The sequence below is a fragment of the Diaphorina citri genome, unplaced genomic scaffold (genome assembly GCF_000475195.1).
Source record: "Diaphorina citri unplaced genomic scaffold, Diaci psyllid genome assembly version 1.1 scaffold1470, whole genome shotgun sequence".
In the NCBI taxonomy this organism is placed as follows: domain Eukaryota; kingdom Metazoa; phylum Arthropoda; class Insecta; order Hemiptera; family Psyllidae; genus Diaphorina; species Diaphorina citri.
In genome coordinates, this window is record NW_007378896.1 from 19654 (window position 1) to 37355 (window position 17702).

A 17702-nucleotide genomic window follows, 5' to 3' on the forward strand; every position below is an offset into this window, starting at 1 on the left:
GTTCTCTATTTTTTTACGAATATTAATTTTGTTTGCAAAACTTTCTTTATATTGGAAACTTTTCCCGAAAGTTTCACACGAGTTCGAGAGGAGACCTCTGACTTACCTTTACCAGGAATTCTTGGCAAACTTTCCGGGAACTTCTGACGAGGAACAAGTCTTTCTCCTCGTCTCTTATTCCGGGAACAACTTTATCGTCCTCCTACCTGAAGCACTATCACTATCACTGTTGAACTTTCAAAGAGGTTCTCTATTTTTTTTACGAATATTAATTTTGTTTGCAAAACTTTTTTTATATTGGAAACTTTTCCCGAAAGTTTCACACGAGTTCGAGAGGAGACCTATTTTTGATTTGTTTGGAGAAGTTGAAAATACCTATTTTAGTATTAAAGCACGATGAGAGATATACTAATTAAAGGACCCTTGTGGGTTATGGGACTTGAAAGGGACCTTGTAGGGCAGGCCCTAATAGGGCTCAAAAAAGGTGCTTTTGGGACTCGAAAGGGCCATTATGGGTTATTGGGCTCAAAAAAGGCCCTCATGGGACTCAAAAGGGCCCGGAACGAAAAGGCCCTTTGGGGCTTTAGAAGGCTTTACTAAAATCTAAACAGCTAGGTATATCTCTTTACTAGTTAGTACAGGGAAGCAGAGACCTTATGCAGAAGGCCCTTTTTATTTGACCTCACCGAAATTTGGACACAAATTTACCGAATTTCACAGACAAACAATTTCGACAGTTACAGCGCAGCGGAGTCTTTCTTTCTCTCTCTCTCTCTCTTTTTCTCTCTCTCTCCCTTCCTCTTCTTCATCTTCATCCTCTTCTTCTTCTTCTTTTTCCTTCTTCAACTCCTTCTTCTACATCTCTTCCTAATCCTTTTCTTGTACGTAATATCTTGTTTCTCTCCTCCTTCTCCTCTCTTCCGTCTTCTTCTGACTACTCCGTCTTACACTCACCTCCCCCTCCTCTGTCTTTTCCTCGCCCTCTTACTCTTTCTTCATCTCCTCTTTCTCTCTGTCCGATCCCTCAATCTTCTTCTTCTTCTTCTTCTTCTTCTCCTTCTTCTTCTTCTTCTTCTTCCTCTACTTCTCCTTTTCATCTTCCTCTTCTTCCTTCTCCTCCTTCTCTCTGTCCGATCCCTCAATCTTCTTCTTCTTCTTCCTCCTCTTCTTCTTCCTTCTCCTCCTCTTCCTTTCTTCCTTCCTTTAACGCTATTTTCCGGATTGGGCCTTTAGTTTGTTACATTATTACTACATAATACATTAGGTAGTATACTTACCTACCTATCGTCTTTTGAAAAGCCTTCTATTTGTTAAATACTTATGTATTAGGCTCTAATAGGTACCTACCTAAGACTTAATGTAGAGCATTGTAGAGCCTATGCGTTATCCCTTGAAACGACCAGCTTAGTGTATTTTCCTGTACATACCTAATGCCTACACAGAACACACTACCGTTAGTAAAGCTTAAAGCCCAACGCCAGCCTAGCTCGGTTGATAGCACGTCTGCCTCTTAAGTGCTAGGCCGCGGGTACGATTCCCGCTCGGGGCTGATTTTATCCCAAAGGAATGTATACCTACCTATGTACCAATAAGTACATAGGTAAGGTATATCCCAATAAATACATAAATAGTTAGGTATGTACCTATACTCTTTCTTCTTCAGAGTTTGTTTTTTTTTTTTGTTTTTTTTTTTTTTTTTTTTTTTTTTTTTTTTTGGGGGCCTTTTTCGGGGTTTTTTTTGCGTCTGCCTCTTAAGTGCTAGGCCGCGGGTACGATTCCCGCTCGGGGCTGATTTTATCCTAAAGGAATGTACCAATAAGTACATAGGTAAGGTACCAATAAGTACATAGGTAAGGTATATCCCAATAAGTACATAAATAGTTAGGTAGGTAGGTATGTACCTACTCTTTCTTCTTCAGAGTTTGTTTTTTCTTTTTTTTTTTTCGGTAGCTATGTACGTACGGTATATCTGTCTGTCCTTTGGAATCTTCAGACCAGCCCGTATCTACCTATCTATTATCATTCTAGTCTAGACAGAAGTAGGTAGGTACAAGATAGCCATGGTAGAAAGAATAAGAGACAAGATAGCTATTATCATATTTTTATTGCATATTGCATAACTATTTTTATTTTCCGGCGGATATACAAATTTACCATTCGAAGTACCTTTGCTTGGCAAGGCGCAGAAGTAGGTATGTACTATGTAGGTAGTTAGTTAGTTACCTCTTATGTAGATACATCTGAAGTTAAGCAACGTTGAACATCATGGCGTGAATCTGCACGGCTGGCCGTCTATAGAACATTAAGTTTTATACAGCATAGACGTGCACTCAAATTTGTAAACTCAAAATTAAAGGAATTTTAATTGTGGGATAAATGCTTGTCACAAACGTCGTTCCCCACTCCATATACTACCTACGCTAAATTTTATGACATGACTAGGACTCGAACCACCAACCTCCAGATTCAATGTCCACCTTTCTAACCACTGCTCCTTCCCCTACTTCATCTTCAAATTGATCCAAAGTGTCCGATGCATCTTGTTGATTCTTATCCAACCCTATGTTCGGAGGATCCTTGCTATCTATCGTACTCTTTTGTGTTATTTCCTGTACGATCCGTTCTAAGAAAATTGAGCACACAGAAAAAAGCACACCAGAAAAAAAATAAATGTCGGAATTTTTTCTCACTGGAAAAAAAAAAAGCACGCGAAATCGCGAACACCTTTTCACGCACTCACGAATTTTTGCAATAACACGAGAGCACCAAACCAAAAGACAAGACACGGAAAATGGAAAAAGTTATGCGAAAGGGTGGGGAGGTGTTCTTTCTGCCATGTAAACAAAAACATACATTTTATAAAAAATATTTCTTCTTCTTTTCCTGCTTCAAAACTTTTTTTATCCAATCCTTAGATTTATGTAAATACCTTGTCTGCAACTAGATTACCTACACAAGGAGGTTGTAGGTGGTTAAATTAAAAGTCACAATATTTAAAAGTCGAAAAAATCCACTCGAAATTACGCGTAAAACAAAACACTGCTTAAACAAGAAAATTGAGCACACAGAAAAAAGCACAGCAGAAAAAAAAATAAATGTCGGAATTTTTTCTCACTGGAAAAAAAAGCACGCGAAATCGCGAACACCTTTTCACGCACTCACGAATTTTTGCAATAACACGAGAGCACCAAAAGACAAGACACGGAAAATGGAAAAAGTTATGCGAAAGGGTGGGGAGGTGTTCTTTCTGCCATGTAAACAAAAACATACATTTGAGAAAATTGAGCACACAGAAAAAAGCACACCAGAAAAAAAAAATAAATGTCGGAATTTTTTCTCACTGGAAAAAAAAAAGCACGCGGAATCGCGAACACCTTTTCACGCACTCACGAATTTTTGCAATAACACGAGAGCACCAAAAGACAAGACACGGAAAATGGAAAAAGTTATGCGAAAGGGTGGGGAGGTGTTCTTTCTGCCATGTAAACAAAAACATACATTTTTTACTGCTGTCCCTAGTTCTTGAACTTGACGCTGCTAAAGGCAAAGCGCTGCTGTCGCTGGGGTAGGGTTGAACTTTGCTTTCAGACGTAGGTAGTACCTAGGTACGTACAGTCGGTACAGTCAATATTGTACATTATTTGTACCTACCTCAAGGTAGCAAATATGGTACCTAGTACTATACTAGTACCTACATAATTATGTAGTGTAGACGAACTTTATTTTACGTAGGTAGGTAAGTACGTACATAATTATAGGTACCACCTACGTATGGAAATTTACAGGGTAAAATCTCAAATACCTACAATGTAGGTAGGCTACCTCAAGGTAGCAAATAGGTATGGTACCTAGTACTAGTAAACTAGTACCTACATAATTATGTAGTGTAGACGAACTTTATTTTACGGAGGTAGGTAAGTACGTACATAATTATAGGTACCACCTACGTATGGAAATTTACAGGGTAAAATCTCAAATACCTACAATGTAGGTAGGTACCTACCTATTTCGATAAAAGTAGGTACCGTAGGTACCTATCTATTATCATTCTAGTCTAGACATAAGTAGGTACAAGATAGCTATTATCATATTTTTATTGCATATTGCATAACTATTTTTATTTTCCGGCGGATATACAAAATTTACCATTCGAAGTACCATTGCTTGGCAAGGCGCAGAAGTACCTAGGTAGTTAGTTACCTACCTCTTATGTACATACATACATCTGAAGTTAAGCAACGTTGAACATCATGGCATGAATCTGAACAGGTGGCCGCCTGTAGAACATAAAGTTTTATACATCATAGACGTGCACTCAAACTTGTGAACTCAAAATTAAAGGAATTTTAATTGTGTTAAGCATAAATGCTTGTCACAAACGTCGTTCCCCACTTCATATAGGTACTACGCTAAATTTTATGACATGACTTGGACTCGAACCACCAACCTCCAGATTCAATGTCCACGGCGCTAACCACTGCACCACTGAGGTTGGTGTGAACTCAAAATTAATTATTTCGACATTAAATCGCCCGAGTCGAGAGAGTTCATTTTTTTTTTTTTTCTTCTTTTTTTTACACTTTGTCATTTGTAGGTACCTATATTAAGTTAAGTACATAGAGTTATCTACTCATATTATGGGTAGGTACATCATTTTGAATTAAAAAAAAAAAAAATAATAAATAAAAATATAATAATAATAATAATAATAATAATAATAATAATAATAATAATAATAATAATAATAAATAATAAATAATAATAATAATAATAATAATAAATAATAATACATAATAATAATAATAATATAATAATAAAAACACAATGAGTACTGTTTCTGTACAACTATTTTGCATTAATTTAATTTACAAATTTATCTACTTAGGTACATATACAAATATTGGAAAATATACAAACTAACAGGGACAAAATTACACAAGTACAATTTTTTTTGACCTATCTCAATATAAAAACGAATTTTGGCCGTTGGCCCCTGGCTATCGGCATCCTAGGACCATATCCAGGATTTTAGTGAGGGGGGAGGGGCAATAATACAAACAATAACTTATCGGAGGGTGTGGATGCTCCAAAATTTTCGGAGTCCGACCACCGTTGAAGGAACAAAAGGTAGGGGGGCCCGAGGGCCTTGGCCACTCCCCCTAAAATACGGCCTTGGCCATCCGAGGCCCTAGCGTCTGACGGAAGTGTCTAGTTATCCAGTCTCCCTTCTTCAGCTTCTTCTACCCATTGTTGATATTTTCCTCTCCCTTCTTTTTCTCTCTTCCTCGTTTCTCATTTCTTTCTCGGACAGAACTTTATCCAAACATTGACTTAAATTCTTTTGACATGTAGGTAGTTACTCTAACTTCTTTTCAGTAAATATTTTGCCAAGGCTTGTCTTTTATCAATGTTTTCTTTCATGTTTCTGTTGTCCACTACACTTTGACCGTCTTCAGTTTTTTCTTGTTGGTTTCTTGTTCTTCTTCTTTTCATCATCATCTTCTACTTCTTCTTCCTTCCTTTCTTTTCTTGTTTCTTCAATAACTTCGTTTCAGCGATTGATGAAGAATCAATCGCTGTCAGTTTGTTCCGTTGTCGTTGTTGCGGTTCTGAAGTGTATTGGGTGGAATGTTGTTGCCTTCAAATATTGGTTACTGATTGATCTCGATGTATTGATTGTTTTCCCCAAGTTGTTCAGTGGCATCTTGGTGAAATTTGCTGATTTGTAGGATTTCAAACTTTCTGCTATGATGTTTTTCAAGAGGTTTTCATTCTTTTCTATAATCTCACTTGGAAGAGAGACATCCGGGTGTTTGCTTTTATGTGTGGTGTTTGTTCCAGAATGATTATTGACATTTATGTTTCCATTTTTCTTTACATCGCGTTGGGGACTAGATCTACTGTCAACTTTTGAAATCTTTTCATTGTTATTTTTGCCCAAAGTCGAAGCTTTTGAGTTCATTCTGTTTATTTTAGAATAACTTCCCATGACTATATCGCTAACATTTGCTTTAATATTGTTTTCATTTGTTTTGGAGCTTACACGTTCAGTAGTAGTTCCTTGGACCGAGTCTACTTCTACTTTATCACTTCTGTCATGGACTGTTCTATCTTCTATGGGCATTAAAATACTGAACATATCATTAGGCAAATTTGTATCTTGGGTATTTTCACTATAAAGGTTTGTGGTGACTGGAGTCTTTTCTATTATAGACGTCACAGTTTTGTACAAGAACAGAGTGGAGTCTGTGGTTGCCAAATCATCTTCCAATGTTGTCAGCTCAGGTCCATTAGTTTGTTCAGTGGTGACAGTGTCCTGTTGAATGCTATCCTTTTGGGGACTTGGAGTATGCTTCTTGATATTGTTTTCTAAAAACAGTTTTTCTCTTTGGCTTTTTATGTTTCTGATGATGATCTCATTGGCTGACAAAGCCTTCTCACCTGGGATTCTTCGTTTTTGGCTTGAATCTTCTTTTGCAGTTTCATTGGATGAAATTTTTTGGAGAAAAGTTTCCTGGTCATGGTCTATGGCTTGGGTTTCTTTGTTGTTTTCAGCACCAGCCTTATTCGATATTTCATGACCGTTTCTTTGATTTTCTTTGCCCCTTTCTCCATTGTCTTGAAATAACTGCATTACATTACTCAGAAGGCTGTCTTTACTGCCCGTGTCTTCTTTGTTTATGGTGGTATTATTTGGGTGAATAGCTGGTGCGCCACTGTCACTTTTTCCGTCATTTAAAGCAGTTTTACTGAGAATTACTTTGCTTGCAGATCCATTTTTGAGGTCTGTCTTGTTTCTAATTATTACAAATACATTTTCATAAATGATTGGTTCACTTGAATTGTTCTCATCAGATTCATTCGAACTTTCTTCTTTTATGTCTTTTTCTTCGTTATTTGCCACATCTGTGCTGGTATTTTCTTTCGACACAGCATCAGAGTTTGAGAGAGTTGGTCCACTATCAATAATTTTGATGGCATCGTTTTTCTGCATTGTGTCTTCTTTGTTTATGGTGGTATTATTTGGGTGAATAGCTGGTGCGCCACTGTCACTTTTTCCGTTATTTAAAGCAGTTTTACTGGGAATTACTTTGCTTGCAGATCCATTTTTGAGATCTGTCTTGTTTCTAATTATTACAAATACATTTTCATAAATGATTGGTTCACTTGAATTGTTCTCATCAGATTTATTCGAACTTTCTTCTTTTATGTCTTTTTCTTCGTTATTTGCCACAGCTGTGCTGGTATTTTCTTTCGACACAGCATCAGAGTTTGAGAGAGTTGGTCCACTATCAATAATTTTGATGGCATCGTTTTTCTGCATCGTTTCTGTCAGTACCTTTTTCTCAGTATTAGAAATCGTTCTTTCTGTTGCATAATAGATAAACTGACCATCTTCAGTTTGGGTTTCCACTTTAGTTTTGATTTCTTGGTCAGTTCCATTTAATTCAACGAAAGACGGGTCTGGTTCTGAATACATTGTGAAGGAATAGGATGGTTTGAATTCATTTTGGTTTCCAGCTTCTTTTGTCTTAGGGTCATTTACTTGTTTGTTCTGAGGACTAGTCATTATAGAAGGTAAAGGAGTAAAATTAGTATCAAACAAGTTCATCTGCAGTGGTTCAGGAATGTTGGGTATCACTATTGGAGGAGGTTTCATGAGTGGGATGATATCGTCTTTTCATTTACTTGTTTGTTCTGAGGACTAGTCATTATAGAAGGTAAAGGAGTATATTTAGTATCAAACAAGTTCATCTGCAGTGGTTCAGGAATGTTGGGTATCACTATTGGAGGAGGTTTCATGAGTGGGATGATATCGTCTTTGTTTTTAGTATTTTTCGAGTTATTTTCTAATGCAGCCATTGGTTTTGTCCGGTTTTGTAAGATGTTTTCTGTTGTAGCTGCAACCTGAACGCTGTCAGAGTTTGAACTTCTCTCCATTACCATTGGTAATATCGGCAAAAAACCATCCTTCATTATAGGACCAAACTCATTTTTAATAGGAGCAATCTCTATATGATCCATGTCGTCTTGTCGCCGGCTGATTTCGTCAGTAATTGTTCCTGCATCTTTCTTTTCATTTTCTATATCCATTTGTGTCTCAACCATTTCGTCATCATTATTTGATCTGAAAAATTCCTCAGCATTTATGATTTTGTCCGCAGTTTTACCAACCAAAATTTGAGAAGAGACAGTAATATCTTTGTTGTTTTGGAAGCTTGGCAGATTTATTGTTTGTGGTGTGATGATGTTGGTTAATTTTTTAACAAAGTTTGGCTGACTATTGTCTGACTGAGTTCCAAAAAGCTGTTCAAGAGGATGGTTAGGTATGTAAACTATTTCATTTATAACCTGACCTTTTGGTTTGAACAATTTATCTTTGCTGTTCTTTATAGGATTGAATTTTTCGTTACTTGAACTGTCAATGATCTCAGTAGGTCTCTGTTGATTGCTTCCTAAATCATTTACCGAGGTTTTAAGATTAAACTTGTTATTTTCAACGTTCTTATTGTTTGTATAAGTGTCGGAGTAATGATCTGTCGTTTGTCTCCTATTGTCAAAGAAATTTTCAAGTTGGGGAAATTTAAAGGTGTTTGGTATAGCTGCTCTTTCTGTGGTTCGTTGATTATTCTCCTTTTGATTATAAGCGATTTCATGGCTATGGAAAGAGGGCAAATCTCCAAGGGTGAACTTTTCAGTTACTCTTTGGGTGTTATCTCTGTGTATAGGGGTCGTTCCCACAAACGATTCTGAACCGATTCTATCACTAATTTGGGTAACGCTTTTTTCAGTAGGAAATCTAAACTTTTTGTTGCTCTTCAGAAAACTTGCATTGTCTTCTAAAAATGTCACATCCTCTTCATTGTCCATTCTTGATTGCATTTCTTTTTCTTTATTTTCAGCTAAATCCCCTTTATTTCCTTTGATCTCATCTTGGTCTTGCAATAGTGTTTTGGGATATATTATTATCCTATAATTACCATCGTCTATTCTTCGAATACTTTGCACGTCATCAGCCAAATTGACATCAGACAATTTAAGAGCTTGAACATAATCATCATGAATATTGAATAGATTATGTATGCTTTCAATTTCTTGTTTGTCAACAGATATATCTTTTTCATGCTCAGTTCCATGGCTCTTTTCCTGACTCCTTCTGGGAGTAAAGGATTTCTTAAATCCTTTATCTTTAGAACCTATATTTCTATTTGGTCCATTAGACTCAGGCTCTAAATGTATATGTGGTTTTCCCTCATTTGTTCTCCTTTTACCATAAGATTCAAAACTGTCTCTATAAAAATCCTCTTCTACATCTTCATCCGATTCATCATAATCATTATAGGTTCTATACCTTTTGTAATTTTTGTTTTTGTATTTCTTTTTGAGATTCCTTTTATATGGTTTCGAACTATTTTTATTCGATCTCAATATTCTCTTTTTCTTTCTTTCTTCGGCTTCCAAGTTCAAATCATTGTTGAGAATTTTCAAATCCTTTGCAGTGGTGTACAAATAACAATGTTCTTTGACAAAACTGTCAAAGTTCGTTTTGAAGAATATCAACATTGGCTTGATGGAGAATTTGACATTTTTACTTCGAGATAGGACTAGTGTATTTTTAGCGAGAGCTTTACAATGTTGTAGTGAAGTTTTAATTATTTGCGGCTCTTCGTCTGTGTCTTCATAATCCTCTTCTTCATAGTCATCATATTCGTCTTCATATTCTTCCCCTTCCCCTACTTCATCTTCAAATTGATCCAAAGTGTCCGATGGATCTTGTTGATTCTTATCCAACCCTATGTTCGGAGGATCCTTGCTATCTATCGTACTCTTTTGTGTTATTTCCTGTACGATCCGTTCTGTATTTGTTATGGTTACTTCATTTTGATCTTTAGTTTTATGCCCTTCTAAATTTGACGATGGAGTGGGTGTTGGAGGTGCCCTTATTTCCTCCTCAGCACTATTGAATTGTGTTTGCTGGGTGCTCTTTACTCTTTCTTCAGCACTATCTTCTACGGACTTTTGATTGGAATTATCATTGGGATTTATATTCCTATGCCTTGACGTTTCATAATTTACGTTTTCATTATCATCATTCAAATTGTTTTTTCTCCCTTGCACACTTTCCGGTCTGGCAAGTGGTAATTGTGACCACTGAGTCGGAGGAGGTTCTGTACTATATTGAGGTTGTGGATTAGTAGTAGGGGTTTTTACCTCGAAATTTCGGAAGTATTCTTCGCTACTCTGGTATTTGGGTTTTTCTGTATTTTCTACACTAACACCATATGGTTTGTAAAACATTTCGATGTTTTCTGGTCTTCTCACAGGTACATTTTCTTCAGGGATAGGTTTTTCAGTTCTCGGTAACTGGGGCTGGGGTTTCTCACAGGTACATTTTCTTCAAGGATAGGTTTTTCAGTTCTCGGTAACTGGGGCTGGGGCACTCTTTCATTATACTGCACATTCTTTGGTGGATAAACTTCCTGTTGGGGCTTCTCACAGGTACATTTTCTTCAGGGATAGGTTTTTCAGTTCTCGGTAACTGGGGCTGGGGCACTCTTTCATTATACTGCACATTCTTTGGTGGATAAACTTCCTGTTGGGGTTTGAAACGAGAATTTGGCAAATTGGGTGAATTGACTTCGCTCTCTTCAATAAGTCTAGGTTTGAATGGTTTAGTGTTCGGTTGAATATTTTGTTTTCCTGTGTTTTCCAGGTTTGGTCTGGAAGGTAAAGTTTGTATTTTTGCGTAATTTGCGCTGTTTTGTCCTACCATACCTGGAGGTTTCGTCTGAATCCTCAAGGACATCCAAGGATCATCAAAGGTGTCTTGAGGTTTCTTATATTGATTTGCTATAACGCTTGCAAGAGTGGGTTTTGCGTTTGGTTTTCTATTTGGTTCGATAGGATTGCTAGTTTTTAAATCCTCTAACGAATCATGGGATGTGTTTTCAGTAACTCGAGTTGGAAGCACAGGAACTTTTAGATATTGAGGATTATTTGGATTCAAGAATTGTTGTTGATTTAACAACGGAATTCTTTGTTCTATTTTTAAATCCTCTAACGAATCATGGGATGTGTTTTCAGTAATTCGAGTTGGAAGCACAGGAACTTTTAGATATTGAGGATTATTTGGATTCAAGAATTGTTGTTGATTTAACAACGGAATTCTTTGTTCTTTCAAATTAATCCGATTTGCTGGAGCTTCCAATTGTAATCCAGAAAAATCGTAGTTTTTATTGAAAGTTTGACGCAAAAAGTTCAACTGCTCTTTGGGTATTGCGGCCGTGGGTAAGATCTGCACAACTTTGGGCGTTTGAAATGCGTTCGATATAACTATAGGTTGGGCTTTCCATGCTTCTAAAATTTTTGGCGTGATTGATTCGGGATTTATTCTGGACAAATCAAAATTATTTACAGGTATTCTATATTTCTCTTTGGCACTTAAATAATCTAGTGATTGGTCTTGCAGGTATCTGGGATTATGGATGATATAATCTCTTCCAAGATTCGTTTGGAAAGCTCGTGATGTTATTGGTTTCCAAGGGCTTGAGTCTGTCACTCGTCCTGTAGGAGTTGGAGAAGTGTTTTGATATTTGAATGATATAATCTCTTCCAAGATCCGTTTGGAAAGCTCGTGATGTTATTGGTTTCCAAGGGCTTGAGTCTGTCACTCGTCCTGTAGGAGTTGGAGAAGTGTTTTGATATTTAGGGTGATTTCTCTGGGTGGTTTGCTGAGGAATTCTCTGGTTTTGTGGCTGGGCCATCTGATCGTTGTTGCCGCCCATGTTCTTGTTCGTTTGCTGCTCAAACAAAGATCTATTTCTTTTATATCTTATCACTTCTTCTTTACTCAACTCATTTTCAAGCCTCAGCTTTTCTTCGATGCTGAAATCATCTACTATTTTTTCACTAATATCCCGTTTGAATCGTTTCATTCTCTCGTGAGGACTATTTACATGGTCTTTCCTACTTTGTTTATTTACATCAGTCACATGTCTTCTATACCGTCCTAGCCGTCTGTTACTACTACGATATCTGACATTTCTATGTCTACTCCCAGTTGCATAATATTCGTCATCTTGTTCAGATCCTAGAGGTAGCACGTCTCTCTCTACATTCTCGCTGTCTATTGTCCTAATCTTCCACACAGCTGTCACGTCAGGATCTGGTTTGCATGTTTTGCTAATACACTCATAGATGGCGCTGTCAGTCTGACGTATTTCAAATTTGACGTTGCGGTTTATGATAACTCCGAACTTGTTATGTTCCGCATCGTCGAGCCCCATTAGGAATTTCCGCTTTAGGAATCTGCTCCTCTTGATTTTCATCCACAGCTTGTACCGCTTCTCGTCATCTTGGATCCGCTTCTCTACGTAGGTCAACGTGTTGAAAAAAGCTTTCTTCAATCCAAGCTGCCAATGATCCCGGTAGTCCAGCTCTTCATCTGTTCTTTGCTGAAAGTACACTGATGCTTGTCTCTTGGTAATCTTGTGTTGCGTTCCGTTGGTTCCCTCGAGTTGAATATCCTGAAAAGGAAAAGAAAACATTTTGTTAAGGTTGAAACTTTGAGCCACATACTCGTGTGTATAAGCGATCATCATCCTTCATTGTACAATAAAATATGTGGAATTGAATGAATTGTATTGAAAACATCCACTTTAAGATATGAAGGTACCTACGTCTACACTACTTTGATCGATGTCGATCTTTATCCTGCTATTATTTCCTCCTACATCCTGACCTTCCAGATGCTCTACAGTCTCTACTCGTGTATCTTACCTATATCTATACTTATTACCTGGTCCCACACAATCTCTAGCTGCTTCTTCTTCACGGCATGTCCATCAGTCTTGTCTATCACAGGTCCAATCACATTCCCCGGCCCGAATTTCCCGCGCCCGGAACAGTCGATTTCATTTTGGCCTTTCTGCCCACGGTTCTTCTCCTTCGAGCATTTGACGGCAGAGTGTTTGTCGGAGTCATCGCTCAGGGAAAATATTTCATTGAGGAAATTCTGGACGTATTGGAAGGCGCTGGTGGCGTTTGCTGGCTCTTGGTGTCCGACCGCTCCCTCAGAATGAGATATCTGCAACAGAGGAGATGCCAAGAGAAATATTGTTAGGAACAGCACAGGAGAAATTTTCATTATGGATTATGGAACTAGTAAAATTTTGCCAGGCTTGTTAGCTTTGAGGGTAGCGCGTCTGCCTTGTAAGCGCAAGGTCGCAAGTTCGATTCCTGCCCGGAGTTGATTTTATCCTGAACAGATAAGGTTCGTTCTTGGAAAGGCTGACTTTCTCCTATCCTTCTCGCTTCGCTTACTAAAGGGAATCAGTCTGTGACCGCGCGGACTCGGCGCAGATACCTTAAATTGGGGAACCAAGGAACGAAATGAAACTATTAGTCATTTTGAGGTTGATCTTGTGTATCACAAGTTACATACACTATCACAAAATAAATTGTCTTCTGTAACTTCTGTTTCACAATATTTAGGTATATTGTGTTTGATAAACATGAAATAAATTGCATTGAATTGAGTTTTCGTAAAAAGATTTGGCTTAACCAAAATATCTAGATGAATATCTTTGTGGAGCAAATGCTACAATGCATACTCATGTAGGCATGTATAGTAGGCATTATAGCATAAGTGCTGCATAACCCAATAATTACTAAGAAATATGAAACACAATAAACGCTGATAAAATCTGACTCCAAATGCTGAAATCGTCTACTATTTTTTCACTAATATCCCGTTTGAATCGTTTCATTCTCTCGTGAGGACTATTTACATGGTCTTCCCTACTTTGTTTATTTACATCAGTCACATGTCTTCTATACCGTCCTAGCCGTCTGTTACTACTACGATATCTGACATTTCTATGTCTACTCCCAGTTGCATAATATTCGTCATCTTGTTCAGATCCTAGAGGTAGCACGTCTCTCTCTACATTCTCGCTGTCTATTGTCCTAATCTTCCACACAGCTGTCACGTCAGGATCTGGTTTGCATGTTTTGCTAATACACTCATAGATGGCGCTGTCAGTCTGACGTATTTCAAATTTGACATTGCGGTTTATGATAACTCCGAACTTGTTATGTTCCGCATCGTCGAGCCCCATTAGGAATTTCCGCTTTAGGAATCTGCTCCTCTTGATTTTCATCCACAGCTTGTACCGCTTCTCGTCATCTTGGATCCGTTTCTCTACGTAGGTCAACGTGTTGAAAAAAGCTTTCTTCAGTCCAAGCTGCCAATGATCCCGGTAGTCCAGCTCTTCATCTGTTCTTTGCTGAAAGTACACTGATGCTTGTCTCTTGGTAATCTTGTGTTGCGTTCCGTTGGTTCCCTCCTCGAGTTGAATATCCTGAAAAGGAAAAGAAAACATTTTGTTAAGGTTGAAACTTTGAGCCACATACTCGTGTGTATAAGCGATCATCATCCTTCATTGTACAATAAAATATGTGGAATTGAATGAATTGTATTGAAAACATCCACTTTAAGATATGAAGGTACCTACGTCTACACTACTTTGATCGATGTCGATCTTTATCCTGCTATTATTTCCTCCTACAGAGTTGAATATCCTGAAAAGGAAAAGAAAACATTTTGTTAAAGTTGAAACTTTGAACCACATACTCATGTGTATAAGCGATTATCATCCTTCATTGTACAATAAATAAAACATGTGGAATTAAATGACTTGTATTCAAAACATCCACTTTAAGATATGAAGGTACCTACGTCTACACTACTTTGATCGATGTCGATCTTTATCCTGCTATTATTTCCTCCTACATCCTGACCTTCCAGATGCTCTACAGTCTCTACTCGTGTATCTTACCTATATCTATACTTATTACCTGGTCCCACACAATCTCTAGCTGCTTCTTCTTCACGGCATGTCCATCAGTCTTGTCTATCACAGGTCCAATCACTTGACTCAAAGGTCCGACATTCCCCGGCCCGAATTTCCCGCGCCCGGAACAGTCGATTTCATTTTGGCCTTTCTGCCCACGGTTCTTCTCCTTCGAGCATTTGACGGCAGAGTGTTTGTCGGAGTCATCGCTCAGGGAAAATATTTCATTGAGGAAATTCTGGACGTATTGAAAGGCGCTGGTGGCGTTTGCTGGCTCTTGGTGTCCGACCGCTCCCTCAGAATGAGATATCTGCAACAGAGGAGATGCCAAGAGAAAATATTGTTAGGAAAAGCACAGGAGAAATTTTCATTATGGATTATTGAACTAGTAAAATTTTGCCAGGCTTGTTAGCTTCGAGGGTAGCGCGTCTGCCTTGTAAGCGCAAGTTCGCAAGTTCGATTCCCGCCCGGAGTTGATTTTATCCCAAACAGATAAGGTTCGTTCTTGGAAAGGCTGACTTTCTCCTATCCTTCTCTCTTCGCTTACTAAAGGGAACTAGTCTGTGACCGCGCGGACTCGGCGCAGATACCTTAATTGGGGAACCAAGGAACGAAATGAAACTATTAGTCATTTTGAGGTTGATCTTGTGTATCACAAGTTACATACACTATCACAAAATTTGTACCTACCTCAAGGTAGCAAATATGGTACCTAGTACTATACTAGTAACTACATAATTATGTAGTGTAGACGAACTTTTTTTTACGTAGGTAGGTGTTAGGTAAGTACGTACATAATTAAATAATTATAGGTACCAACCACGTATGGAAATTTACAGGGTAAAATCTCAAATACCTACAATGTAGGTACCTACCTATTTCGATAAAAGTAGGTACCGTACCTATCTATTATCATTCTAGTCTAGACAGAAGTAGGTACAAGATAGCTATTATCATATTTTTATTGCATATTGCATAACTATTTTTATTTCCCGGCGGATATACAAAATTTACTATTCGAAGTACCATTGCTTGGCAAGATGGCAAGGCGCAGAAGTAGGTAGTTAGTTACTTAGTTACCTCTTATGTACATAGTACATACATCTGAAGGTAAGCAACGTTGAACATCATGGCATGAATCTGATCGGGTGGCCGTCTGTAGAACATTAAGTTTTATACAGCATAGACGTGCACTCAAACTTGTAAACTCAAAATATAAAGGAATTTTAATTGTGGCATAAATGCTTGTCACAAACGTCGTTCCCCACTTCATATAGGTACTACGCTAAATTTTATGACATGACTTGGACTCGAACCACCAACAAAGAATATCAACATTGGCTTGATGGAGAATTTGACATTTTTACTTCGAGATAGGACTAGTGTATTTTTAGCGAGAGCTTTACAATGTTGTAGTGAAGTTTTAATTATTTGCGGCTCTTCGTCTGTGTCTTCATAATCCTCTTCTTCATAGTCATCATATTCGTCTTCATATTCTTCCCCTTCCCCTACTTCATCTTCAAATTGATCCAAAGTGTCCGATGGATCTTGTTGATTCTTATCCAACCCTATGTTCGGAGGATCCTTGCTATCTATCGTACTCTTTTGTGTTATTTCCTGTACGATCCGTTCTGTATTTGTTATGGTTACTTCATTTTGATCTTTAGTTTTATGCCCTTCTAAATTTGACGATGGAGTGGGTGTTGGAGGTGCCCTTATTTCCTCCTCAGCACTATTGAATTGTGTTTGCTGGGTGCTCTTTACTCTTTCTTCAGCATTATCTTCTACGGACTTTTGATTGGAATTATCATTGGGATTTATATTCCTATGCGTTGACGTTTCATAATTTACGTTTTCATTATCATAATTCAAATTGTTTTTTCTCCCTTGCACACTTTCCGGTCTGGCAAGTGGTAATTGTGACCACTGAGTCGGAGGAGGTTCTGTACTATATCTATCTTCTACGGACTTTTGATTGGAATTATCATTGGGATTTATATTCCTATGCCTTGACGTTTCATAATTTACGTTTTCATTATCATCATTCAAATTGTTTTTTCTCCCTTGCACACTTTCCGGTCTGGCAAGTGGTAATTGTGACCACTGAGTCGGAGGAGGTTCTGTACTATATGAATATAAAACGAATTTTGGCCGTTGGCCCCTGGCTATCGGCCATCCTAGGACCATATCCAGGATTTTAGTGAGGGGGGAGGGGGCAATAATACAAACAATAACTTATCGGAGGGTGTGGATGCTCCAAATTTTCGGAGTCCGACCCACCGTGAAGGAACAATAGGGGGGGCCCAGGGCCCTGCCACTCCCCTAAATACGGCCTTGGGCCATCCGAGCCCTAGCGTCTGACGGAAGTGTCTAGTTATCCAGTCTCCCTTTCTTCAGCTTCTTCTACCATTGTTGTATTTTCCTCTCCCTTCTTTTTCCTCTCTTCCTCGTCTCATTTCTTTCTCGGACAGAACTTTATCAAACATTGACTTAAATTCTTTTGACATGTAGGTAGTTACTCTAACTTCTTTCAGTAAATATTTTGCCAAGGCTTGTCTTTTATCAATGTTTTCTTTCATGTTTCTGTTGTCCACTACACTTTGACCGTCTTCAGTTTTTCTTGTTGGTTCTTGTTCTTCTTCTTTTCATCATCATCTTCTACTTCTTCTTCCTTCCTTTCTTTTCTTGTTTCTTCAATAACTTCGTTTCAGCGATTGATGAAGAATCAATCGCTGTCAGTTTGTTCCGTTGTCGTTGTTGCGGTTCTGAAGTGTATTGGGTGGAATGTTGTTGCCTTCAAATATTGGTTACTGATTGATCTCGATGTATCATTTCTTTCTCGGACAG

The 17702-nt window shown here is 38.0% G+C and overlaps 2 protein-coding genes across 3 annotated transcripts in view; both read right to left on the minus strand.

The window, feature by feature from the left end:
• Window positions 1-5479: 5479 nt before the first annotated feature.
• Window positions 5480-10327, minus strand: LOC103516046 (uncharacterized protein PFB0145c-like). 2 transcript variants are annotated; one of them, XM_026828564.1, is made up of 3 exons: window positions 7756-10327; window positions 7301-7612; window positions 5480-6970 (listed from the first exon to the last, which is right to left on the minus strand). In XM_026828564.1, exons 1-3 carry the CDS (start codon window positions 10297-10299, stop codon window positions 5570-5572), a joined length of 4257 nt encoding a protein of 1418 aa, XP_026684365.1. In that variant the 5' UTR covers window positions 10300-10327; the 3' UTR covers window positions 5480-5569. The 2 variants fall into 2 exon arrangements, with proteins under 2 accessions (XP_026684365.1, XP_008479221.2); XM_008480999.2 differs by having other exon boundaries at window positions 7301-7542; window positions 7686-10327.
• A 1153-nt stretch (window positions 10328-11480) lies between these two features.
• LOC113470264 overlaps window positions 11481-17702 on the minus strand; it is a 41203-nt gene continuing 34981 nt past the window's right edge. The window contains exons 3-4 of the mRNA XM_026828565.1: window positions 12800-13087; window positions 11481-12527 (exon numbers count right to left, since the gene is read on the minus strand). Of these exons, the coding sequence (XP_026684366.1) occupies window positions 11481-12527; window positions 12800-13087 (1335 nt within the window). The remainder of the gene's footprint in view (window positions 12528-12799; window positions 13088-17702) is intronic.